Genomic DNA, 27,162 nt, shown 5'->3' with positions numbered 1-27,162 from the left:
CTAAACCACATAAAAAATAGATAAGCTACCAGAAGTCTTCAAAGTAAGTCTATTTTCCAAAAAAGAGATGGCATCAAGGACTTATGATTTTAATATATTAAACTTAGGAAAGCAACTCCATTGTATTGAAAGAAACGAGGGCAACTCTTGTGGAGCAGGTCAATGCTTGACTTCTAGTACTACCTGCAATTATTTGATAAATTACAAGTTATAATGGTACGACCCTGAAAGCAGTGAAAAAACTACAACAGAGTAAACACCTCAAATTCTATCAAACTACGTCCCCAAACACTTCAAAACTATGCAAAACTTTGCATGTAGCAACCTGGATATAAGTGAGCATGTCAATAGATTTTAAAAACTATAATGTAATGATGAACAATGTCCTTGGATCAAAGCAAAATGAACAATTTTTTCATGGATACGAAAGCACTAAATATGGAGGGTAGAGTGATATGTCACAAGACAAAATCCGTCCATGTCAAAGATGCAAAAGCTTGAACATAAAGACAACCTTCACATAATGCTTGGAATTAATCATCAAAACAAGTTGTAAAATAATGCCAGAATAAATAGTGGAAACAAACACTTGAAAATCCATCCGAGAAATGAGAATCACTTAGAAAAACAAAGAATCTGTTAAAAAAAATCCTAACATATGCTTTAGCATTCAACGACATTAGCTAGTTGTTAAAAAACAGAAAATATGCAAGTAGAAATCAACTACCATGAATCAAATATTAATACCATGAAGCAAATATTAACATATGCTTTAGCATTCAACTACCATGAATCAACTACCATGAATGCCTTGGAATAGGTTGTATGAGTCAACCATTGATTAATTATATTCTATCAGGATTATGTCATATTACAAGGCCTAATAGGACTCAAAGGAAGGTTTGTTTTGATCATGTAGAACAAATATTAATACTGTGACCTGGCACAAGGGAATCAAATCAACAAATGAAAGAGTTTTAAACATTATAGCATTATAAGAGGATTTCAATGATCCATGAGACAAACACAAATTACAAGTTACCAAAGCAAAAGAATAAGAAAAGAAGAAGAATAAACAATAAAAGAAACTCAAAATACATCCAGTAACATACATGTTTTTCAATTTTCATCCTATTTTCTACACACAGATTGCAGAAACACAAATGAAAACAAAATCACTCATATATTACAGATTCACCTACCTAATAGAACCATTCCAACAACCATTGGAACTGAAATATATATATAAAAAATGTTATCTGCAAATAGAACTACAATGTTGATATTGAGTAAAAGCACTAATGGAAACCACACCCCTGGATTGATCTTTAAGTAAGCCAATGACAACAGAATCAAGGGCCAACCATCCTAGATCGAAAATCCACAAGCGATCGTAGGTGATTCAAACCATTTATTTCATTTACAGTGTTGTTGATCGCAAATCTTGGAACAATCTGTATAAGTCTAAAACAGGAAAACTTACCACATAGTAAGATCATTTCCAATATGTTTCTTTGCACACAGAAAAGGGAGATATCTTATAAAGAATGGACTATATATAATAGGTATTCTAATCAAAATACAGCATGAGAAGGACAAATTAACCAAAGAGAATTAAACTCTAACATGAGGAGTACGAAAGTTTCCTACCCACCAACACTGAGTAATAATTTTTCACAGAAAGTAATAGACAAAACGAAATAAAGTATCCATCAATTTAATACATCTTTAAACAAAATAAATTAGGGAGAAGTAAACTTATCGAATTTGGATGCTCCAGATAGCAAAAGTTATATGACTCATTCAAAAAGAGAAAAATATAATTAAATAATAAATATAATAATCAACTCGAATAAATCAACTCTAAATAATAATAAATACAATACCGTGTGTGTGGCCATTCCAATTCCATTCTCTCCGTCAGAACTCTTAATCCGACAACAGTGTTATTCCAAAACCCCATCCATTATAACCAAACTCACATGTTAATAAAAGAAGAAAAGATGAAATCAAGTGATGAGGCGGAGAAGGAGGAAGATAAGGAACTGTCCAGTGAAGAAGAAGACGAAGAATCACAAGTTGAAGAAGCTAAACCCATTGGTGAACCTGTTAGGGTTTCCGGAAAAGGAAGAGACATAAAAATGCATTTTCAGTCCTTCGATCTCGTTGGAGACAAATACACACTCGTATATGAATATTAATCAATCATCTTCTCCTCTTTTTTATCCTTTTGCTTTTCGCATGTTGTCACTATGGTTTGCCAAATTTAGTTCTTAAACTTTTTTGTGTTTGTATGAAGTGATTCTACAACTTATTGTTATTCTTGGTGTTACCTACACTTTCTGCAGGAGGACCCTGTGCTTCTTTTTCCTGAGGATAAATATCAAAAGCCTTATGTTGCAATTATCAAGGTCAATTGCTTGTTAAATACTACTAATACTAAATTTACGTGCCTTTTTTAGAATAAATTATATACTAGAAGTGCATATGGAGAAGAAGTGATAAATTCCCTTAGTTGATAATTTGTACATGACTTTTAAATTTCACAATTCTATGTGTTTAATTTTTGTAAAGTTTATTGTTGATATATTGTTAGTGTATAAAGGTGTTGTCGGGGAAGTGTGATAATCAATTATAATGAGAAGATTTTCAATAATTTGTCGGTGGTTGATATATTAATGGGGTGATATTGTGGATGAGATCAGGCAGATGGGCAGCGTGCAGCTGCGGCAGACTTCTTCTCCTGTCTGTTTTTTTTTTTAGGTTCTGTTTTGCATCTATTTGTTTGGTGATGTGCTGATGCCTTCTTGTTATTGCTAAGATAACTTATAAAGGTGTTGGTGGTAGACAACTTTTGTTTTTTGTTCTCTCGGCTGGTTTTTAACACCATGATAATTAAAAATCACACAAGATTAATTGTTGTGATTAGTGCTAAGATCTTTACATTGTCAATGACAATGTATGATAATTTAATTCCTTTTTAGATTAGCTTCCTTGCTTTGTTCAATATGCACATGTTGTTTTGGCATGTCGGGTTGTCCTCATTTTTTGGCTTTTGATAACAAGGTTTCCAAATTTTCGAGTTGTTATATAATGCAACATATGTTGTGAATCACATTGATCAGCATTGATGTTATAAACTTATAATGATATGTTTTATCTTGGTTTTCGGGTGTCAAACATTGATTACGTTTGAACCTTTTAAACCGGTGATATCTCGTTTTTTCTTGGGAAGGGAAAAAGTAAGCAAAACCCTTGAGAATCGAGGTCCGGGAGTTGTTTTCGCTACGGGAAGGTGTTAGGCACCCATAACGACTATAGTATCCTATAGGAACCGTCTTTAATTTCTACGCGCGCGCTTTATTTTTAAATGCTATTTTGAAAGTGTTTATTAAACCTAAGAATGTTCTAAATGAAGAATTGGAGGGAGAAGAATGTTTTTGGATTTTTATTTTAGTTGAATTGAAGGAATTTTGTTCCTTGCCTACGTACCCGTTTAAGGGATCAAATCCACCGTAGTTCTCTTCCAAAAATGTTTTTGTTTTTGTTGGTTGATTTTAAGTTTGAAAATGAAGTTTTGAAGAATAAGAGAGAGGCCTCAAGGGCATGAGATTATGAAATGGTGAGGTGGAATTAGTTATTTTGGAAAGAAGTCAAGTATGATTACAATTTATTGAAATTTGATTAAGAAAATGAAAAGGAAAATACAATGGGGTTTTGACCCCAATGTTTATTGTGAAAAAGATTTGAGTGAAGTTTGTTCATATTTTTTTTGAAAATTGATTTTTCTAAGTGTAAATCCTAAGCATTCATCTAAACATACAATCCTAGACATACATCTAAACATGCATATTCTAGCTATATACCTAAAGTGAAGTGTGTGCATGTGTCGGTGCTTGTGTCGGTGTACATCATTAGAGTCCATTGTCCTTATTACATCATGCCCTAGTTTACATTCTATGGTCTTGCAAGAATTAAAATGACATGAAAGTAAAATATTACAAGAACTCCTAAGTGTTACATTCTAATTTTTGCATGAAATTGAAACTTAAAGTGCAAGAAATAAGATGGAGAAGAAGATGAAGTGTGGAATGCTTATGAATGAATGAAACATGAAATGAAAGTGGTTAGTAGCACAAGATATAAAGCAAGTCAAAGCTATCATAACAAAAGTAAGAAAATTTACATAAAAAAACAAGCAAAAACAAAGTGAAATAGGCCTAAAAAATTCATCACCAATGCAAGGCTTGAATATGACTTATAATCCTCATATTTCAAAGGGTTCCCAAAGAATTTCAATTCAGCTTTCACAAAGAGGATTAAAGGAATATATACTACCAAGCATTTAAGACAAAAATTAGGCAAATTTCACATTATTTATTCACAAACAAAACTTGGAATACAAGGCATTAACGAAACATTCACAAACAACAGCAATTTCATGGATTCAACGTCACAATATTCATAACATTCATATAGCAAAGTTCCACATCAAACACTCAAGATTAAGGGCCAAGATCATGCAAGGTTTTTTCTAGTTCTTCACAAAGTATCACACATAAGCAAGAAAATTCCTACATTATTTTTTATCCATCTTGACACAAGAACAACACACAAAAAGGTTGCAAAAATGATGAGGAGCGTTCACAAAATTTTATGGAATTTTCCAAAAGTTTTTAGACATGGTGAGGGTGTAAGAACCACAAAACTGTGTGCAAATAGCAAAAAGAAAGGTAAAACGAAATTAAACACTGCAACTAGGCCCAAACCCAATCCAAAGTGCAGGAAGTGGGTTATGGATCCAGTATGGAGCGGGTTAGGGTCAAGATCCATGGGTCAATGATTTGGATATGGCATGGGTTGAATATAAACGTTGAACTGCTAGCACAACAACCACAAGCCAAAACGTGAAAATACTCTCTTCTTCTCAATCGTTCCTCTTCCTTGTTTCTCAAACACCTTAAACCGATAAAACTCTCTCTAAACCTCTCTTCTCTCAAACATCAAACGCAACGCATGATCATCGAAGCAACACAAAACGATTCCAGCAAGAAAAAGGAACAAATGGCGATTAATACAACAACCAGGAAGCATACGCATATGTACAGTTGAAGGGAACCAAATACCTGAATTTCAATCGGAGAAATTGGTGGATTTGAGAAAGAAAACTGCTACAAACTCCAATCTGAACGCGATGCGGACTCGATCTAGATGATTATTTCTCCTCCTTCTCGCTGTTTCGCGAAATCAGTGCTGGACCTTTCCCTTTCCCTCTGTTCACGCGTGGCTTGTTCTTCTCAGCCGTTTGGTAATTCGACCTTGCTTTTAGATGCTCTGAAACAGGTTCGATCAAGCTTTTGAACGATTATAATAGCTCGAATTTGGACCTTTGATGTTGTAGTGCTTTGAATCTGATCTACGATTGAATTTGGAGATTGAATCCGTGATAGATTTGATTTCGTCGATGCGGGAAAAGAATTGGAGGAGATGAATCGGTTGTGGTTTGTAGTTGAATATGGTGTGGAATTGATGAGTTTTGGTGGTGGAAAAGGGGAGTTTAGGTGGTTTTGGGTGGTTAGAGGTGGTGGTTAAAGGTTGTTGTGGTGGTTTGGAGGGTGGAAAGAGTTGGTTAGGGTGGAGAGAGAAGGTTGTTAGGGTGGTGGAGTGGTGGAGAAAAAGTTGGTTATGGTGGTGAAAAAAAGGGTCACGTGAGGAAGAAAAGAGGGAAAAGGAAGGAATTGATTTTTTTATGATTTTGTGTAAATGAATGAATGTGTGGACTTTGACTTGACTTTGACTTATATAGGTGATGTGGTAAGCCTTGGACCAATTGGAGTGGGACATGTGGCACTAGACTTGTAACAAACTCTTATGGACCAATAGCATTTGGACACATGGCACTTGGACTCTAACAAACTTAAAAGGGATTAAAATGTAAATAACAAAAGTACAAGGGCCGAAATGAAAATTAAAACTAAAATTGAATTGAAAAAAGTAAATTGAAAATTAACGTAAAGCGAGACGATTAAAAACAACAAAGCAGATTAAAATGAATCAGCAATTTTATATGAAATGACCAAAATGCCCCTGGAGGCTAAAAACGACTAAAAATGACTCAGATGAAATTTTAAAATGGATTTTTAACAGGAATTTAAAGCAAGAACTTATACAAGACTCAGAGACAATTTCAACAGTTTTAAACAGAGTTTTGACACATGAAAAGACCAAAATGCCCCTAGGGCAAAACTGACTCAAAATGACTTCAAATGCAATTTTTTGAGATGGATTTTGACATAGAATGAAACAGAGACTTATTCAAACTACTTGAAAGGACTCAAACAAATTTTAAAAGACTGGAAGAAATTTTGACATAGGAAATGACTAAAATGCCCTTTTTTCATGAATTTTGCAAACAATACTGAAATAAAATGTAGAGAAAGATGCAATTGATCAGAGACAGTTCAAATGACTTGTAATGCAAGAAAAGAAGAATAGAGCTAGTATTTTTAGGTCCAAAATTAGGGTATAACAGCTGCCCCTATTTAAGTTTCTTTGTCCGGAGAGTCAAGAGACGGAGTCTTTGAGTTGACGGGACGAAGATACTTAAATATTAACATTTGCACTGCTTTTGGACATAAAAATACGCTTTCAGAGTTTCAAAGATATGAATGCCATGCAGTACTTTAATTATGAATGCAAGACAAACAACTGGAGTCCATGGAACATGTCATGTCACTGGGGATTTAGATGGACATTGACAGGGTGGACAAACCAGAGGATAGAAAATAAGGTACAAGTTGTTCTTTGGATCGAACTAGTCACTTGACCAAGGAATACAAAACAAGAGATAGGCACAAGCTGTTCTTGGGATCGAACTTGGCACTTGACCGGAAACATAGACATATAGGCAGATACAAGCTGTTCTTTGGATCGAACTTGACACTTGATTGAAAATACAAACAGATAGGTAGGCACAAACTGTTCTTTGGATCGAACTGGCTGTTTGGCTGGAGATATAGACGAAAGGGTAGATACAAACTGTTCTTTGGATCGAACTTGCTGCTGGATCATCACCTCATCATGTCGGTAGGTGCAAACTGTTCTTTTAGATCGAACTTGCCGTTTGACCGATAACAAAGCATAAGCTGGGTACAAACTGTTCTTTGAATCGAACTCGTCGTTTGTCCGAAAGTATAGGTATATATGCGGGTACAAGCTGTTCTTTTTGATCGAACTAGCCACTTGACCAGTAACAAGATATGTTGGGAGTCTGATTTGACAAGATACCTATTGAGGGTAAATTGTCATTGACTTGGTTTGAAGATAAACATGACCATTTTTGTTGGCCCAAGAGCAAATTGAGAGTGAATTGACATTGATTGGAATTGAATTGGAAGTTGACATTGAAAGAGAGATTCAGAATTGAGATTGAGCAGAGACATAGACATAGACATTGGATTGGAACGTTGAAATTGAAAGAGACATTGGAAATTGGAATTGAATTGAGACATAGACATTGACATTGGATTGGAGAGTTGTATTTGACATTGAGATTGGATTGGAATTGAAAATTGAAAATTGACATTGACATTGACATTGAGATTGGATTGAAATTGAATTGAAAATTGAAATTGACATTGACATTGAGATTGGATTGAAATTGAGATTGGAAATTGCTTCGAATTGACATTGAATTGAAATTGAGATTGCTTCGAATTTGACAATTGAATTGAAATTGAGATTGCTTCGAATTTGACATTGAATTGAAATTGAGATTGGAGAGTCAAGATTGCATCGAATTTGACAGTTGAATTTGAATTTGACAGTTGGAATCGAAATTGAGATTGAAAGTTGAAATTTGGATTGGATTTGACAGTTGAGAGTCGGATATGCAACATGTATGTATGGTATAGCAAGATTATTGGATGTATGAGCACATAAAATGCATGATTATGCATGTATGAATGTTTGAAATGCATGATTGGTTTGCAACTTGACAGAGAAGTTTCACAAAGGCAGACAAAACATTGGAAGGTTGGGCACGTAGTGGCTCGTGCTGCAACATATTCACAGGGGAAAACCTCTTTGGAGAGACCGTCGTTGAGAGACGTATCGAAACCATGGCTGAGGGCAATAAACTTGTAGAGAAGGGACCCTTGGAAAGTCCTTGGATACAAGTCGCCGTTGCTAGGCGTGTCAGTGCTGGGTAAACATTGGATGTTCGCATCTGTGGTCAATGCTTTTTAATATTTCATTCTTTCATTTCTCATTTTCAAAACCCCATTTTTTCCTGAACCGCCCTTTTGGGTTTTCGATTCACCGGGGAATAACTTCTTTTCATTGCCCCATTTTTGCCTGAATTGCCTTCATAGGTTGTCAATCAGCGGGGTGCTCATTTTTTCCTAAGCCGCCCTTTCGGGTTTTCAACTTAGCGAGCTTTTCATTTGTATTTTTTTTCATTTTTCCTTTTCATTCTGTTTTTTCATTCTTGCCATTGACCACAGATCATCTTGGGGAGTAACCTGCTTGTAACATGTATTGAAATAGACATTGACATTCATTTATTCATGCATGTTTCATTGAAATGTACCCAGTTGCTCAGGTTTGCTTTCAAAATAGACAGAGAAAGATTTTTCAGTTTTCAAAAATGTTTGTTTCAGATATTGACATTATCAAATAGAAAGGAAATATTTTGTATAAAGCATTGAAAGTAGAAAGAAAATAGAGTTTCAAACAGTAGAAAGGCTCAAATTGATGTAGAAGAGTGAAAGTCAGCCAAAGGCATGACTTCACGGATTTACAAAGCTTGGAAAATGGTAATTTTATTGGTTGGTGATACATTGAACACGATGACCGCTACATTTCATAGAAATTTTGAATTCACATGTACAGAAGCCTCTGATGAAGACGACCATTGACAGTTGCAGGTGCCACAAGGGGTGATGGTGATTTGCCTGATATAGTTACTTGTCTTTTATCAACCTCATTTTTGCATGAACCACCCTTTCGGGTTTTCGGCTCATCGAGGCGCCCATTCTTGCCTGAGTTGCGTACAATCTCAGCGAGCTCTTTCATATTCATTTTTTTTCCCTAACTTTTGCCTGGATCGCCCTTTCGGGTTTTCGATCCACCGGGAAGCGCATTTTTGCCTAGGCCGCCCTTTCGGGTTTTCGACCTACCACGCTGTTCTTTTCTTTCTAGACAAAGTATTTCTTGACTATATCGGCATTAACAGGATTCGGAAGTTCAACACCATCCATGTGTGTAAGAATCAAAGCACCACCAGAGAAAGCCTTCTTGACAACATAAGGGCCCTCATAGTTAGGTGTCCACTTGCCCCTTGGGTCGGGTTGCTGACTTATCCTTCTTTTCAATACAAGTTCGCCTTCCTTGAATTCTCGAGGTCGGACTTTCTTGTCAAAAGCATTCTTCATTCGCACTTGATACAACTGTCCATGAGCCATGGCATCCATACGTTTCTCTTCAATCAGATTCAATTGATCATACCGACTTTGACACCATTCAGCCTCAGTTAATTTTGCTTCCATGATTACTCGAAGAGATGGAATCTCCACTTCCAGAGGGAGAACTGCTTCCATACCATATACCAGAGAGAAGGGAGTTGCCCCGGTTGAACTGCGCACTGTAGTACGATAACCATGCAAAGCAAAAGGTAGCATCTCATGCCAGTCTTTGTAAGTAGTGACCATCTTCTGAACAATCTTTTTAATATTCTTGTTAGCGGCCTCAACTGCACCATTCATCTGAGGTCTATAAGGAGAAGAGTTGTGATGTTCAATCTTGAATTCTTCACATAAAGCTTGCATCATACTATTGTTCAAATTGGAACCATTGTCGGTGATGATCTTGTTGGGAACACCATATCGACAGATGATGTTATTCTTGATAAACTTGACAACCACTTGCTTGGTCACATTTGCATAGGAAGCAGCTTCAACCCACTTGGTGAAATAGTCAATTGCCAGTAGAATGAAACGATGTCCATTAGAAGCCTTTGGTTCAATTCTTCCGATCATGTCGATGCCCCACATAGAGAAAGGCCATGGGGAAGATATAACATTGAGGGCATGTGGAGGCACATGAATCTTGTCAGCATAAATTTGACATTTGTGGCATCTCTTAGCATGTTTGTGGCAGTCACGCTCCATGGTTATCCAGTAATAGCCGGGTCTTAACAGTTTTCTTGACATGGTGTGACCCGAAGCATGGGTCCCAAAGGTACCGTCGTGTACATCATGCATCAATTTCTCAGCTTCTTGTTTATCAACACATCTCAACAAGACCATGTCGTAGTTCCTCTTGTATAGGATTTCTCCGTCCAGAAGGAATTTGCTAGCCCATCTTCTCAGGGTCTTCTTATCCCTGTTGGAAGCACCAGTTGGATATTCATGATTCCGCAAGAATTGTTTGATGTTGTAATACCAAGGCCTTTTATCATTCACAACCTCATCAGCTTCATCTGGCATATTTTCAATAGTAAAAACATGAGCGGGTCTATCAAGACGTTGTACTTTGATTACGGGTACGTCATTCCAATGGTTCACACGAAACATGGAAGACAAAGTAGCAAGAGCATCAGCCATCTGATTTTCATCCCGAGGGATGTGGTGCAGCTCAACCTTGGTAAAGTATGTCAACAGACGTCTTGCATAGTCACGGTAAGGGATCAGCTTCTCATGATGAGTCTCCCATTCACCCTTTATCTGATTAATAACAAGTGCAGAATCCCCATAGATGTCCAGGTGCTTAATCCTCAGGTCAAGGGCTTCTTCAATGCCCAAGATGCATGCTTCATATTCAGCTATGTTGTTTGTGCATTCGAAAGTTATTCGAGCAGTGAAAGGAATGTGGTGCCCCTGCGGAGTTATAATGATGGCTCCAATCCCTTTACCATAAGCATTAACAGCACCATCAAACATCAATCCCCATTTGCTATTGGGGTCCGGCCCTTCATTGATCAGTGGTTCTTCACAGTCTTTTGCCTTCAGATACATAATCTCTTCATCAGGGAAATCAAACTTAATTGGCTGGTAATCATCAAGAGGCTGGCAAGCAAGATGCTCAGCGAGGACACTTCCTTTGATTGCTTTCTGAGCTTTGTACACAATATCATATTCAGACAACAGCATTTGCCAACGTGCAATCTTTCCAGTAACAGCAGGCTTTTCAAAGATGTACTTGATTGGATCCATTCGGGATATCAGCCAAGTTGTATGATTCACCATATAATGACGCAGACGTTTGGCAGCCCAAGCTAAAGCACAACAAGTCTTTTCAAGCATCGTATACCGAGTCTCACAGTCGGTGAACTTCTTGCTCAGATAGTAGATAGCATGCTCTTTCTTACCAGTCTCATCTTGCTGACCGAGAACACAACCCACTGAATCATCTAACACTGATAGATACATAATCAAAGGCCTTCCTTCCACTGGTGGGACAAGGATAGGTGGCTCTAACAGGTATTCTTTAATGCTATCAAAAGCTTCCTGACATTCATCATTCCATACAACAGGCTGATTCTTTCTGAGCAATTTGAAAATTGGTCCACAGGTAGTAGTCATGTGAGATATAAATCTTGAAATGTAATTCAGACGTCCGAGGAAACCTCTGACTTGCTTTTCAGTTTGAGGGGCCGGCATCTCTCTGATGGCTCGGACTTTGTCAGGATCAACTTCAATGCCTCTCTGACTGACAATGAAGCCAAGCAACTTTCCAGATCGCACACCGAAGGTGCACTTGTTAGGATTCAACCGCAGCTTGTACTTTCTCAATCTTTCAAACATCTTTTTCAAATACACAACATGCTGCTCCTCATCACTTGACTTCACAGTCATGTCATCAACATATACTTCAATCTCTTTGTGAATCATATCATGAAACAGAGTTGTCATACCTCTTTGATAGGTAGCACCAGCATTTATCAAGCCAAACAGCATTACTTTATAACAGAACGTTCCCCATGGAGTAATGAAGGACGTCTTTTCTCTATCTTCAGGTGACATTCGTATCTGATTATAACCAGAGAAACCATCCATAAAGGAGAACACTTTGGATTGAGCAGTACTGTCAACAAGCACATCAATATGAGGCAATGGGAAGTTATCTTTTGGACTGGCTTTGTTCAGATCTCTGTAATCAACACACATTCGAATTTTCCCATCTTTCTTTGGTACTGGTACAATGTTGGCAATCCACTCAGGGTATTCAGTCGTCATGAGGAAACCCGCATCAATCTGCTTCTGCACCTCAGCCTTGATCTTAAGAGCCATGTCTGGACGAGACCTTCTCAATTTCTACTTGACAGGAGGACATTCAGGTCTTGTCGGTATCCGATGTTCCACAATCTTAGGATCTAGCCCCGGCATATCTTCATAGGACCATGCAAAGACATCTGGATAATCATGGAGAAGCTGAGTAATCTTCTTTTTCACTTCTGGCTCAAGTACTGCACCAATCTTGATCTCTCGCTTGTTTTCTTCAGTACCCAGGTTGATGAGCTCAATCTCTTCCTGGTGAGGCCGAATGGCTCTTCTTTCTTGCTCAAGCAGTCGAGTAATCTCATACGGTATCCCTTCATCATCTTCCTCATCTTCAGCTTCACATACAGGGAATTCAAAATTTGGAGGAACCATATGGTCATTGTGTTCAACGGGTTTATTATGGTTCAATCTGCATAATGTGATTGGAATGATTTTTAGGAAAAATGTTTTCTATGCAGATTTTTGAAATTAATAAGAAAATACAGATGTTTTGGTTTTTTCTGGCATTACCATTATTTCCAAAAAAAAGGCACTAAAAAGTAAAAAACAAAGAGTCGTGAGAAAGACGACAACTTTTATTGATAACGGCAATGTCGAAACAAACACGCCCTTACAATGATATCACTTTCGCCTTGGGCAGAGCGAAAGGATTGTTATTCTGAAAACAAAGAAAACATGAGCAACAAGACACATTACATGGAAGCATGCATGACTAAAGGAACATCAATGGCCTCCCAATTTCTCACAGTGCCTCCTGGTATAACAAATGTGGGCACGTAACTACTTTCAACAGCATCTTCAGCAATAGTATTAATGAACCCAGCACTGTAGAAAGTTCCTGTCGAAACACCAGAGGTTGGGGAGAATCCAAGGCCCTCTTTACGCTTGTTTTCCAAAATCTGAATTACTTTGCCCCAGCCAGCAGCTTGCCCTGCTTGAACAGCCTTCTGGGCATCCTTCAATGAAGCCATGCTAGTACCAGCCCTCCGGGGTTCTGCTCCTTCAACAGTCAAGCCTTGAAATGACGTCCCTTCAGCGGACCCGTTCCTCATGAACTTGAGCTTCTGATGCAAAGTAGAAGTGACTGCTCCCGCGTTATGAATCCACGGCCTTCCGAGGAGACAGCTGTAAGAAGCATTGATGTCCATGACTTGGAAAGTAATCTGAAATGTCTCAGGACCAATGGTGATTGGCAAGTCCACTTCCCCAAGAACATCTTTGCGGGATCCATCAAAAGCTTTAACCAGATAGCTGCTACCCCTCAGAGAAATTCCATGATGACTCAATTGCCTTAGTGTAGACTCGGGCATCACATTCAAAGAAGATCCAGTGTCCACCAGCACGTTGGATATCATGTCAGATCTACAATGTACTGAGATGTGCAGAGCCAAGTTGTGGTGTTTCCCTGCTTCGGGGAGTTCATCGTCACCAAATCCCAAGTTGTTGCAGGCAGTAATATTACTCACTATCCCATCGAACTGATCCACAGAGACCTCATGGTCAACATAAGCTTGCTCAAGTATCTTCATCAACACCTTCCTGTGAGCCTCTGAGCTCATGAGCAGAGATAGAATGGATATCATTGACGGAGTTTGCAGCAGCTGGTCAACGATCTTATAATCACTTTTCTTAATAAGCCTCAGAATCTCATCCCGATTAGACTCTTCAATAGATTGGCCTGTTGGGCCAATGTTTTTGTCAATAGGAGGATCAACTGGTGGAGTTATGGTGGCAATAGGTGTAACCACCTTCTTTTGAAACAAGGGTGGACGGACTTTTCCGCTTCTCAGAGTTGTAATTTCACCGGCAACATTGTCGACTGTAGCTGGGGATATCAGAGGCACCTCCACTCCATTCTCAATCATGGTTGCATTGTATTTGTAAGGAATTGCTTTTGTAGAGGTATATGACACCGGACCAGGTAACCTGATCACCAAAGGTTCAACATTCCTTGTATGAGATGCAGTTTCAACAGGAGAATCATGGAATACTGGCACAATCACACATACATCACTGGTAATCAAGTGCTTGTCATCCATCAGACTCTGGATATCATCTTGCACCACACGACAGCCCATAGGATTTTGGAGACATTCTGAACAGGAAGCATGATCGTGATTGAACAATGAAGCTTGACAAAGCTTGGCATGTAGTGGTACCAAGGGAGTAACGACATTGCGGACATCCAGCATGGGATCATCTTGAGGGACGGGGATTCCTTCGAAGGCCTCGATCATGTTAACAGCAGCATGGTTTGGAAGCGGATTGTCAAGAACATGAGGAACACTATTCTCAAAAGTCAACCGTTCTTTTTCTATCAGGTCTTTCACAATATATTTCAGAGCAAAGCAACCTTCCACATCATGACCTTGAGCACCTTGATGGAATTCACATGTTAGGTCCTGACGGAACCTGGGAGGCAATGGATTAGGCGGAGGCTTGCCTGGTCTAGTGACGCAGTGTCCCTTAGCAAGTAGGGTTGGGAGCAGCTCAGCATACCGCATAGGTATTGGTGGAAAAGAAGGTCTGGGTCGGGGACCCTGTTGTTGCTGCTGTTGCTGTTGAGCAGGAGGCTGTTGTTGTACTTGTTGTGCAATGGCATTGACGGGCACTGGTGGTTGACCCGGTGGCAGTGGATATTGTTGGTAGAATGGTGGGAAGAAAGGATGTTGAGAGTACTGCATGTATTGATAAGACAGAGGTAATTGTGTAGCAGCTGCAGATGGGTTGCCAGATACCATCCCTACTTCAGATTCTTTCCTCTTATGGTGGCCATTACCATACTTCTTCGGTGCACTGGCTGAAGATTCACCCTTCTCAAGGACAATAATACCCTCTCGGACAGCCTCCTCTAGATGAGTTCCCATTGTAACCATGTCAGAGAAGTTGTTCGAAGCGGAGACTATCATTCTCTCCTTATATTCCTTCTTCAGAGTCTTCAGGAATGTCTGAGTTAATTCTTCCTCATCAAGTCGAGGAGAAACACGGGCAGCTGCCCCTCTCCACCTCTGAGCATATTCACGGAAGGTTTCATCTGACTTCTGAGACAGAGCCTTAAGAGAGTCCCTATTTGGCTTCAGACGGGTATTGAATTCATATTGACCTTCAAAAGCAGCAGCGAGTTCCTCAAAAGTATGGATATTGTCTTTGCTCAAACTAGTGTACCAATCTGCTGCATCATCTGTCAAGCTACTCTGGAAGCAATGGATCATCAGTGCATCATTATCCGCGTAGTTAGCCATCTTTCGGACATACCGGATAACATGGTTGTGTGGACAAGAAGTCCCATTGTATTTGTCAAATTCTGGCTCTTTGAATTTCTTAGGAACCTCAAATCGGGATACCAAGCATAGATCACGAGCTTTAGCAGGAACACCATTGTTTCCCCTGCTAGCCTTGACCTCACGGAGTTCTCCAGCCAACTCCCTTAACTGTCTTTTCATAGCTTCCATTGCGGGATCTTGTCCACGCGGAGTATCGACATCAATCACCTGTTGCACAGTGTGTACAATAGGGTCGGTAACAACAGTAGTCACCTGAGGCATAGCAGTGGACACAGGAATCTGTCCTTGACCAGCAAAACCAGAGACACCAGCAGCAGTATTAGGAGAGTAGTAAGCTGAGAGGCCATAAGGACGGACGTTGGGCATAACAAAACGAGCATCAGTAGCCATAGTAGACAGTGGGATAGAGGGAATCACCTCAGTAGTAACTGGAACAGAAGTGGCTGGTTGTTCCTGTGCAGCCATCATAGTGGACATAGCGTCATGAGCCTTAGCCAAGTCTTCTTTCATAGCAGCCAATTCGGCACGGAGCTGAGCATTTTCTTCTTCAAAATTAGTCATCATCCTTCTCTTGTGAAATCTTGTTTGATGAACTCTGTCTGGTTGGTAGACTTTGCGAACACGAGCCACTTTTCAGACTGCGGTGGACAAAACCAGGAGGCGATGAGCACGAGAGAAGTTTTTTGTGACCAATGAATGATGCATATGATGCATGATATGCAAATGCAAAAAGACTCTCTTTTTTTGTCAGAAGACTTGTCAAAGTGGTTGTGAACATCACAGAGAAACACGGTTTTATTTGAAGATCTTGAGCAAAACTAGCAGTTTAGTTGAGATGGTATCACTTGGTGTTCACATCCGTGATGTTCAAAAGATGACTTGTCTAAGTCCTCCGATAAATGCATGGAAAAAGGTTTGTGCATGTATGCATGTATGCATGAATGCATGATTATGTTCAAGTTCGGAGAAAACATGGTGGGTTGAAGTTCAAAGTCGAGGAGTCATGGGTGGACACGATGTCCGGTGAATCTAGGGTTTTAGGAGATAGTAACCGGGTTCTAAAAAAGGTTCCCAAGTTGCAACCTCTCCGACGTATATCATGGTGTCACGAGACAACACTCGCTCCATGATTATCCGTGGAAGGTCTAACTTGGGTGTAGTATCGCGTGACGACTAAAACTCGAGACAACACTCGGTTTAGCCTCCGCACTACGTCCTAGAAAATGGCCATGGATGGGTTCGGTTATCTACGGTTCATAGCGTCATAGAGCAATTAGAAGTAAAGTGCCTAAACGCGACAACACGCGCCGACAACATCACCCCCAAAATGCCTCAGCTATGTGGGATTGATCGCATAATCCAAAACACGAGGCAACCCCCGGAATGAATTGTCGATTATATCCCTCCTAAATCCTAAGTTCACTCAGCCCAGGTACAGGACTTTTGATATTCTCACCCCACACGTTTGCAAGAATTTAAACATTTATTCACATAGGAAAGCAAGTAAAAGAAGCAAGTAAAAATGAAAGCGCAAGCGTGGAAATAAAGACTAGGCGTAACTCTCGAATCTCCCCAGTGAAGTCGCCAGCTGTTTTATCTTGGTTTTCGGGTGTGAAACATTGATTACGTTTGAACCTTTTAAACCGGTGATATCTCATTTTTTCTTGGGAAGGGAAAAAGTAAGCAAAACCCTTGAGAATCGAGGTCCGGGAGTTGTTTTCGCTACGGGAAGGTGTTAGGCACCCATAACGACTATAGTATCCTATAGGAACCGTCTTTAATTTCTACGCGCGCGCTTTATTTTTAAATGCTATTTTGAAAGTGTTTATTAAACCTAAGAATGTTCTAAGTGAAGAATTGGAGGGAGAAGAATGTTTTTGCATTTTTATTTTAGTTGAATTGAAGGAATTTTGTTCCTTGCCTACGTACCCGTTTAAGGGATCAAATCCACCGTAGTTCTCTTCCAAAAATGTTTTTGTTTTTGTTGGTTGATTTTAAGTTTGAAAATGAAGTTTTGAAGAATAAGAGAGAGGCCTCAAGGGCATGAGATTATGAAATGGTGAGGTGGAATTAGTTATTTTGGAAAGAAGTCAAGTATGATTACAATTTATTGAAATTTGATTAAGAAAATGAAAAGGAAAATACAATGGGGTTTTGACCCCAAGGTTTATTGTGAAAAAGATTTGAGTGAAGTTTGTTCATATTTTTTTTGAAAATTGATTTTTCTAAGTGTAAATCCTAAGCATTCATCTAAACATACAATCCTAGACATACATCTAAACATGCATATTCTAGCTATATACCTAAAGTGAAGTGTGTGCATGTGTCGGTGCTTGTGTCGGTGTACATCATTAGAGTCCATTGTCCTTATTACATCATGCCCTAGTTTACATTCTATGGTCTTGCAAGAATTAAAATGACATGAAAGTAAAATATTACAAGAACTCCTAAGTGTTACATTCTAATTTTTGCATGAAATTGAAACTTAAAGTGCAAGAAATAAGATGGAGAAGAAGATGAAGTGTGGAATGCTTATGAATGAATGAAACATGAAACGAAAGTGGTTAGTAGCACAAGATATAAAGCAAGTCAAAGCTATCATAACAAAAGTAAGAAAATTTACATAAAAAAACAAGCAAAAACAAAGTGAAATAGGCCTAAAAAATTCATCACCAATGCAAGGCTTGAATATGACTTATAATCCTCATATTTCAAAGGGTTCCCAAAGAATTTCAATTCAGCTTTCACAAAGAGGATTAAAGGAATATATACTACCAAGCATTTAAGACAAAAATTAGGCAAATTTCACATTATTTATTCACAAACAAAACTTGGAATACAAGGCATTAACGAAACATTCACAAACAGCACCAATTTCATGGATTCAACGTCACAATATTCATAACATTCATATAGCAAAGTTCCATATCAAACACTCAAGATTAAGGGCCAAGATCATGCAAGGTTTTTTCTAGTTCTTCACAAAGTATCACACATAAGCAAGAAAATTCCTACATTATTTTTTATCCATCTTGACACAAGAACGTCACACAAAAAGGTTGCAAAAATGATGAGGAGCGTTCACAAAATTTTATGGAATTTTCCAAAAGTTTTTAGACATGGTGAGGGTGTAAGAACCACAAAACTGTGTGCAAATAGCAAAAAGAAAGGTAAAACGAAATTAAACACTGCAACTAGGCCCAAACCCAATCCAAAGTGCAGGAAGTGGGTTATGGATCCAGTATGGAGTGGGTTAGGGTCAAGATCCATGGGTCAATGATTTGGATATGGCATGGGTTGAATATAAACGTTGAACTGCTAGCACAACAACCACAAGCCAAAACGTGAAAATACTCTCTTCTTCTCAATCGTTCCTCTTCCTTGTTTCTCAAACACCTTAAACCGATAAAACTCTCTCTAAAACTCTCTTCTCTCAAACATCAAACGCAATGCATGATCATCGAAGCAACACAAAACGATTCCAGCAAGAAAAAGGAACAAATGGCGATTAATACAACAACCAGGAAGCATACGCATATGTACAGTTGAAGGGAACCAAATACCTGAATTTCAATCGGAGAAACTGGTGGATTTGAGAAAGAAAACTGCTACAAACTCCAATCTGAACGCGATGCGGACTCGATCTAGATGATTATTTCTCCTCCTTCTCGCTGTTTCGCGAAATCAGTGCTGGACCTTTCCCTTTCCCTCTGTTCACGCGTGACTTGTTCTTCTCAGCCGTTTGGTAATTCGACCTTGCTTTTAGATGCTCTGAAACAGGTTCGATCAAGCTTTTGAACGATTAGAATAGCTCGAATTTGGACCTTTGATGTTGTAGTGCTTTGAATCTGATCTACGATTGAATTTGGAGATTGAATCCATGATAGATTTGATTTCGTCGATGCGGGAAAAGAATTGGAGGAGATGAATCGGTTGTGGTTTGTAGTTGAATATGGTGTGGAATTGATGAGTTTTGGTGGTGGAAAAGGGGAGTTTAGGTGGTTTTGGGTGGTTAGAGGTGGTGGTTAAAGGTTGTTGTGGTGGTTTGGAGGGTGGAAAGAGTTGGTTAGGGTGGAGAGAGAAGGTTGTTAGGGTGGTGGAGAAAAAGTTGGTTATGGTGGTGAAAAAAAGGGTCACGTGAGGAAGAAAAGAGGGAAAAGGAAGGAATTGATTTTTTTATGATTTTGTGTAAATGAATGAATGTGTGGACTTTGACTTGACTTTGACTTATATAGGTGATGTGGTAAGCCATGGACCAATTGGAGTGGGACATGTGGCACTAGACTTGTAACAAACTCTTATGGACCAATAGCATTTGGACACATGGCACTTGGACTCTAACAAACTTAAAAGGGATTAAAATGTAAATAACAAAAGTACAAGGGCCGAAATGAAAATTAAAACTAAAATTGAATTGAAAAAAGTAAATTGAAAATTAACATAAAGCGAGACGATTAAAAACAACAAAGCAGATTAAAATGAATCAGCAATTTTATATGAAATGACCAAAATGCCCCTGGAGGCTAAAAACGACTAAAAATGACTCAGATGAAATTTTAAAATGGATTTTTAACAGGAATTTAAAGCAAGAACTTATACAAGACTCAGAGACAATTTCAAGAGTTTTAAACAGAGTTTTGACACATGAAAAGACCAAAATGCCCCTAGGGGCAAAACTGACTCAAAATGACTTCAAATGCAATTTTTTGAGATGGATTTTGACATAGAATGAAACAGAGACTTATTCAAACTACTTGAAAGGACTCAAACAAATTTTAAAAGACTGGAAGAAATTTTGACATAGGAAATGACTAAAATGCCCTTTTTCATGAATTTTGCAAACAATACTGAAATAAAATGTAGAGAAAGATGCAATTGATCAGAGACAGTTCAAATGACTTGTAATGCAAGAAAAGAAGAATAGAGCTAGTATTTTTAGGTCCAAAATTAGGGTATAACATGATAGGTTTTGTAACCCTCTTCTCTTTTCTATTTTCTGATTTCCAGAGATGTTTTTTTTTTTGTCAGGACATCACACAATCCCAAAATGGAAGCTTGATGATCACAGGGCAGTGGTTTTATCGTCTAGATGAAGCAGAAAAAAAGGGAGGTGGTAGCTGGAAATCAATTGACAACAGAGAGTTGTTTTATAGTTTCCACCAAGATGAGGTTCCTGCAGAATCTGTTATGCACAAGTGTGTGGTGCATTTTGTTCCCTTACATAAAAAACTTCCAGATCGTAAGCAACATCCCGGTTTTATTGTGCAGAAAGTGTATGACACAAATGAATTGAAATTATCGAAACTAATTGATAAGGAATATCAGGACGATAATCAACAAGAAATTGACGAGCTTGTTCAGAAAACTCGTCAACGTTTGGGTGAACTACCTGACATTGAGACCGATGAAATTGCTGTTGATCAGGAAGATCTGATTCAAGATAGAAGAAACTTAAAGAATGGTGTTTTAAGGGAGGATGAAACATCTCGAAATAGTCTCCATTCTCTGAAACCTGTAAATCCAGGGAGTTCTGCAACTGATTCCTCTGAGCACCATCACATATTAGTGAATTTTAAAGCGCTAACAGGAGATACCCATCGTGACAAGGGTTTGTCGATGTTGCTTCAAAATGTTCAATACTTGTTTGATACCGATGAGAGAAACATGAAGAAAGACAAATGTGGTGACCGTTCTGATGCTATCAACAGTGAAGGCATTAACAAAAGTTTAGGAATAGCAAATGAATCTAAAGACAAAGTTCCGAAGGTACTTCTTGAAGTACCCGTTTGTGATTATGATTTCTTGCGTGGATTTATTTATTTTGTCATAATCTTTTCATTGTTTTCCCTTTTTCTTGAGTTTTATAACTTATAACGAATTCATCATATACCTTTTTCAATCTACAGAACTCCAAGTCTTTTGTTTGGCCCGATGTTGTTGTCCCAGTTGTAGTTTCTCTGGAGAAAGCTTTATACGATACATTTTCATCAGATTATCAGAAGTACAAACAAAAGCTACGACAATTGGTATTTAATCTCAAGGTTGGACATTACTTTTTCAATATGGATCGTTAAATGTTTTTTAGCGCTTTCTTTGACACATATGAGATGAAAAATCATCTACGGTGTTATCCAAAATTGTCGTATTATAACAGAATTAAGTTTTTGGGGGGAAATGGTTCTTCTGGCCTTGCAGATTGTTCTTATTTAACTTATTTTTACAAAGACAATTTTTGCAAGTTGTGATGGTTTGCTTGTATTTATTTTTCTGACCTTATTTTACAGAACAATTCATTTCTGTTACGCCGTTTATTAAATGGAGAGCTAGAACCTTCAAAAGTATTAAATATGACACCTACTGAATTGAAGGTATCTAATGAATGCCATATTTCTAATCTTTTTTTTTTTTTTTTTTGCATTTACAACTTTCAAGTTCTCTAGTCACATGATGTTTTTTCCCTGTCAATTGTACGCTATTGATTTCTAATTTAATATCTTCTTGTAAATATTTTTTTCAGTCAACACAATTGGTTCGACCTTTATCATTTTGAACATATTTTATTTATTTTAACTCATTTAAAATGCTAGTAAAATAAAAGAATATACTCCAGCTTTAGTTTTATTAACATCTATGATTATTGCTTACTCTCATTAACTACTTAAGTTGTAAATCTTTGTCATATGTGTGTTTATAATTTTTTGTGATGTTTTGAAGGTCGATTGTATCGTGTTGAACTTAGTGGTTACATCTTAAAATGATTTAAGTGTTGGATAAATTTATTAGAATGCACTTTTAGAAATATTCCTGTACTTTAGAAAAAGGCTAAGGGGTGTTTTTGAAATTGAAAACCTCATGTACTGTTTGGTTTTTAACTGAAGCACATCATGAAATAGTTATAGCTTCAATAAGCAAGTTTTTCAAGTATCTTTCGAAAGATTAATCTGGTCATTCTGTGGTTATTTATTGAATATTTGAACTAAAGGAGGGTTTGACTGCCGAGGAAATATCAAAGAATGAGCCCAATGAGCCACGACACATGCAGGTCACTTTTTGATCCATTCTGACATTCTTATATTATATGTTAAATTGTGGGAATATTATCTATTGAGTATTAGCTTTTCTATTGGTGAAACAGATGACAGATGCTCGCTGTAAAATTTGCAACCAGCAAAAAGTTGCCATGATGGATATTATCTGTGGAGGACATGCTAACCGATATATGGTTAACACGTTAATGCTTTACTGATATTTAAAATTTCTAATTCATCTCCTCCTATTTCTATGACTTCAGCTTAATTGTTGCTCTACTTTTTCAGCTGGAATGCATCGCTTGTGGTTGTTCCTGGTTTGCCTCTTGTGATGCAGTGTCTGTCCTAACATTAGATGCATCAGATTCAAGATGAAATGTACGCATGGTCCCATGGGCAACTTGGAAGTTTTCTGTTGGGAAGAAGCTAGTGAGTCCCCGTGAATCTGACAAGAACAATGACATCTTTATGCCGCCTATATTGGAAGCTCATAAATCATTTGGCAAGTCCAGGAAAGATGAAAATAGCAAAGCCGGTGTTCTGACTAGGATGAGTATTAATACGATGAGTGAGGGAATGATAATAGTTTTATTATTTTGAAAAATGAGTATTAAAGATAGGAGTGACAATACTGCTTTATTAAAGTTTTGAGCATGACATTCATCAATCTTTTATTTACTTTGTTTTTCATTCTAATTGATATTTTGTTATGCTCCATGTACTGATGGCTATAGACAATAAAGTATATATGTCAACATAAATCATTGCACTAAAATTGATCATGCAAAACTCTTCCAAAGCATATCAAGGGGTCCCTTTGTGTTTTAGTATTTGTATGAGTGCAAATTTAATTACTCGTACAAACAAATATTTGGATGAAAGTGAGTTTTTTTTTTTTTTTGTTTCGATAACACATTTAATATCCATTAATGACATTTATAAAAGTGTGGAGCATTATGTGTTGGAAAACCATAATAAATCCTCTAGAGTATCAGGGGTATGCTTTTCACTCTTCATGTCTATCCAACAACCAGAATGTATAGCCCCACCGAGGAACTAGTGTCCGAAGAAGATAACCCTGCAGTTTGTTTGAAATTGTTTATAGTGAAGTGTTATCGTAAACAATACATGATTGTTGGAGTACAGAAAGGTTCAATGTGAAAAGTGGTAAATCATTAGAGCAATTTTGAGAACAATGGTAATAGTTGCACTGCCAAAATAATGTCGTGGCGCAAACGGTTAGTTAAAGTTTTTTAAGTCATACAATATGAGTGATATTTATCAGTGGGTACTATTAGATTAGTTATTTTGAGAAATAGTCAAAACTATTTGAAGGAAAACTGGCTTTCATATTTCCAGCCAATTCAATATCAAACAAAAAATATACGAGCAATTCTCCAAAGTGTCTACATATTAGTTCTCAACCTATAAACGTTATGCAATAATATGACAAAACCCTGCCTCCAGAGCCATTTTCTAACAGCATTGTGCTTCTTGACAGCCATAGATATTCGAAAGCAATTCCAAACTTGGACAGATGGTTGCTGCCAGAATTTGATAACAAAAATAACATTTATACTCTAATAATAACAACAACCGAACTGAACATGCTACTTCCTGCATAATTATGCAGATCATCACTCCCAATTCCACCAATAATGTGCACTAGTCTTAACCATAATGCACAATAATCTTTTAAGTTCCACAAATTACTAGCCTAATTCGTTATCACTCGCTAAACATTACACTTTCTTTTTTAACACATTATTATTCTTAATGTATCGGATCCACTAGATTTCTGGTACTCGTGGACCAATTTCCTAATTCCAGGGTTGTTTACCACAAGAGATGTGTTGTTCCATCAACAAAGCAGTTGAGGCCTAACCACGGTAATTGCAACTCGCATTTGGACAATGCCACTCATAAGTCGTAACCATCATATCTGAAATGGTAAGGTAGTAGTGGAATCGTTTGATTCTCGTAAAAGGTGCCAATGAACCGAAGTGGACCTTGATCGACGGTCTGAGACAGTGTTGCAGTTGAAGATGGCCGCAGCTCCTCGAAAGGGATGATATACCTGCAAACACAAAAAATCGTCCAAAAATCAGCCATAGCATGTATGCCACTTATGAACACACACAACTGCATTGAAACCTGAAAAGGCCTCATTATCGTTGGCAACTTCCATCTCAACCGAAGCAAATGATGCAAAGTCCAATAAAATATCAAAATGTGCTTTATATAATCATTCCTGGACATAATTACTTGGCTCAGCCTCCGTAAAGATTACTTTAGAACTACGTGTTCATATCAGTTCTCTTCCCAAGTGTTAAGTAATTGAACCTGTTTCATTATCCCATCACTGTTTTATCTAGTCATTTATAAATTCAACCATTTAGAACATATACAAAATTTGAGAAACTGTTAATAACATAGGGTGTGTTTGTTTCAAGTTATATTTGTAGATTCCTTGGAATAAAATCATAAAAATGCATATGCCTATATTTGTTACAAGTTTACTAAATTTTATTCCCGGGTATAAAATGTTGCTGGAATAGAAAAATTTTCCCGAAGAAAATGTTGGGAATAAAGTTCCCATGGAGATGGGAATAAAATTATGTGTAATTTCCTATTATATTCCCTATTTTTAAGGTTTCTTAGAATATTATAATGTTAACCAAACATTTTTTTTCTAAATACCTTGGAATAAAATTTCAATCTTTATATTCCAAAGAATTTTATTCCTATGAATAAATTTGCTACACTTGAAACAAACACACTCATAACTTTTTATTGAAATCAACTAGGTCCAGCATCACAAATAACATTTGTCATACACCAAGTATTACAACGAGCCCATTCCCTTTCCGTTAAAAAATTGGATTCACTTCGTTCTCGAGACGCCCTTTTAGTTCTTCCAAGATGACTTCTACTTCTTAGATACTTTATCCGAAGGCAAAATGTTCCACAACATTTGAGACTGGTTGATCGTCATTTCATGATCTTCTCTAATTCAAATGCATGTAAGAGATCCATAAACTTGATTTTGTTTACATCATAACCTCACCAAAGATCATATGTTAAAATGATATTTATATAAAATTCACTTTTGCAATAGTTAATCAAAATTGGACTTTCGAAACACTTCCTAGGCATAACTCCTTTGCACTGTGTTAAGAGTCCCACATCGGATAGGTGATGGCCTGACAATGTGTTTATAAGTGGGGGCAATCCTCACCTCACAAGACGGTTTTGTGGGGTTATGTTAGGCCCAACCACGATTTCTAAGATGATATCAAAGCTTCAGGCCCAACCACGATTTCTAAGATGGTATCAAAGCCTCTCCAAGACAGGCCCAACCACGATTTCTAAGATGGTATCAAACCCTCTCCAAGATCCATTATCCATTGGACCACTTGCTATCAGGTTTTCATTATCGGACCACCCACCATTTATGTATCCATTGGGCCACTTGCTATCAGGTTTTCGTTATCGGACCACCCACCATTTATGTCCACGAACCAAGCCCAATAGTGGTGGTCGTGAGGGGTGTGTTAAGAGTCCCACATCGGATAGGTGATGGCCTGATCCACTTGCTATCAGGTTTTCGTTATCGGACCACCCACCATTTATGTCCACGAACCAAGCCCAATAGTGGTGGTCGTGAGGGGTGTGTTAAGAGTCCCACATCGGATAGGTGATGGCCTGAGCCACTTGCTATCAGGTTTTCGTTATCGGACCACCCACCATTTATGTCCACGAACCAAGCCCAATAGTGGTGGTCGTGAGGGGTGTGTTAAGAGTCCCACATCGGATAGGTGATGGCCTGACAATGTGTTTATAAGTGGGGGGCAATCCTCACCTGACAAGCCGGTTTTGTGGGGTTGTGTTAGGCCCAACCACAATTTCTAAGACACATCTTGGCTCAGCCTCCCCATAATTTTTCACTTGTATTCTCTACCTAAGAATAAACCTAAGAATAAACTAATGAAAGCTCTTCCATTAACCTAGCTCTCTTTAACTATATCCAACCATTTACAGCCTAAATAAACTGTGTGAAACAGTTTATAGGGCAACAGTCTCAGAGTATCCACATTCATTTGCATTCCTAATTCTAAGCACATGCTTCAAAACCTGCACAATTTACATTCAACTCACATAACGAACTGTGGATCAAATTCAAATCAAAACTAAAAAACAACAGAAATTCAATCAAGACAAATCAACTGAGAACTTGTATCATCTTTCAATGTATTTACTGCCAAAAAGACCAAAGGCAAAAATGTGGGGAGTTATAGATGTAAGTTATAAATTTATAATATTAGTGTACTGTGTGAATCAGTTTATAGGGCAACAGTCTCAGAGTATCCACATTCATTTGCATTCCTAATTCTAAGCACATGCTTCAAAACCTGCACAATTTACATTCAACTCACACAACGAACTGTGGATCAAATTCAAATCAAAACTAAAAAACAACAGAAATTCAATCAAGACAAATCAACTGAGAACTTGTATCATCTTTCAATGTATTTACTGCCAAAAAGACCAAAGGCAAAAATGTGGGGA

General features: G+C 37.8%; 1 protein-coding gene across 2 annotated transcripts; it reads left to right on the top strand.

Moving 5' to 3' along the window:
* Nucleotides 1–1,866: 1,866 nt before the first annotated feature.
* LOC146915714 (ASI1-immunoprecipitated protein 3-like) lies at nt 1,867–23,196 on the top strand. 2 transcript variants are annotated; one of them, XM_085718052.1, is made up of 8 exons: nt 1,867–2,186; nt 2,349–2,411; nt 20,594–21,331; nt 21,472–21,606; nt 21,850–21,933; nt 22,548–22,607; nt 22,701–22,787; nt 22,882–23,196. In XM_085718052.1, exons 1-8 carry the CDS (start codon nt 1,983–1,985, stop codon nt 22,966–22,968), a joined length of 1,458 nt encoding a protein of 485 aa, XP_085574178.1. In that variant the 5' UTR covers nt 1,867–1,982; the 3' UTR covers nt 22,969–23,196. The 2 variants fall into 2 exon arrangements, with proteins under 2 accessions (XP_085574178.1, XP_085574179.1); XM_085718053.1 differs by lacking the exon at nt 21,850–21,933.
* The last annotated feature ends 3,966 nt before the right edge of the window (nt 23,197–27,162 follow it).

This window comes from Medicago sativa, chromosome 6, assembly GCF_051527215.1.
Source record: "Medicago sativa cultivar Bolivia chromosome 6, Bolivia_mono, whole genome shotgun sequence".
Taxonomy (NCBI): domain Eukaryota; kingdom Viridiplantae; phylum Streptophyta; class Magnoliopsida; order Fabales; family Fabaceae; genus Medicago; species Medicago sativa.
This window is presented reverse-complemented; position numbering and strand designations above follow the sequence as displayed.

Excerpts from the sequence above, each read along its gene's own strand:
- LOC146915714 (XM_085718052.1), top strand. The coding sequence starts at position 1,983 with ATGTTAATAAAAGAAGAAAAGATGAAATCAAGTGATGAGGCGGAGAAG. Across the intron at positions 21,607-21,849 it reads AATTGGTATTTAATCTCAAG|AACAATTCATTTCTGTTACG; the intron begins GTTGGACATTAC and ends CTTATTTTACAG. Across the intron at positions 22,788-22,881 it reads GACATGCTAACCGATATATG|CTGGAATGCATCGCTTGTGG; the intron begins GTTAACACGTTA and ends CTACTTTTTCAG.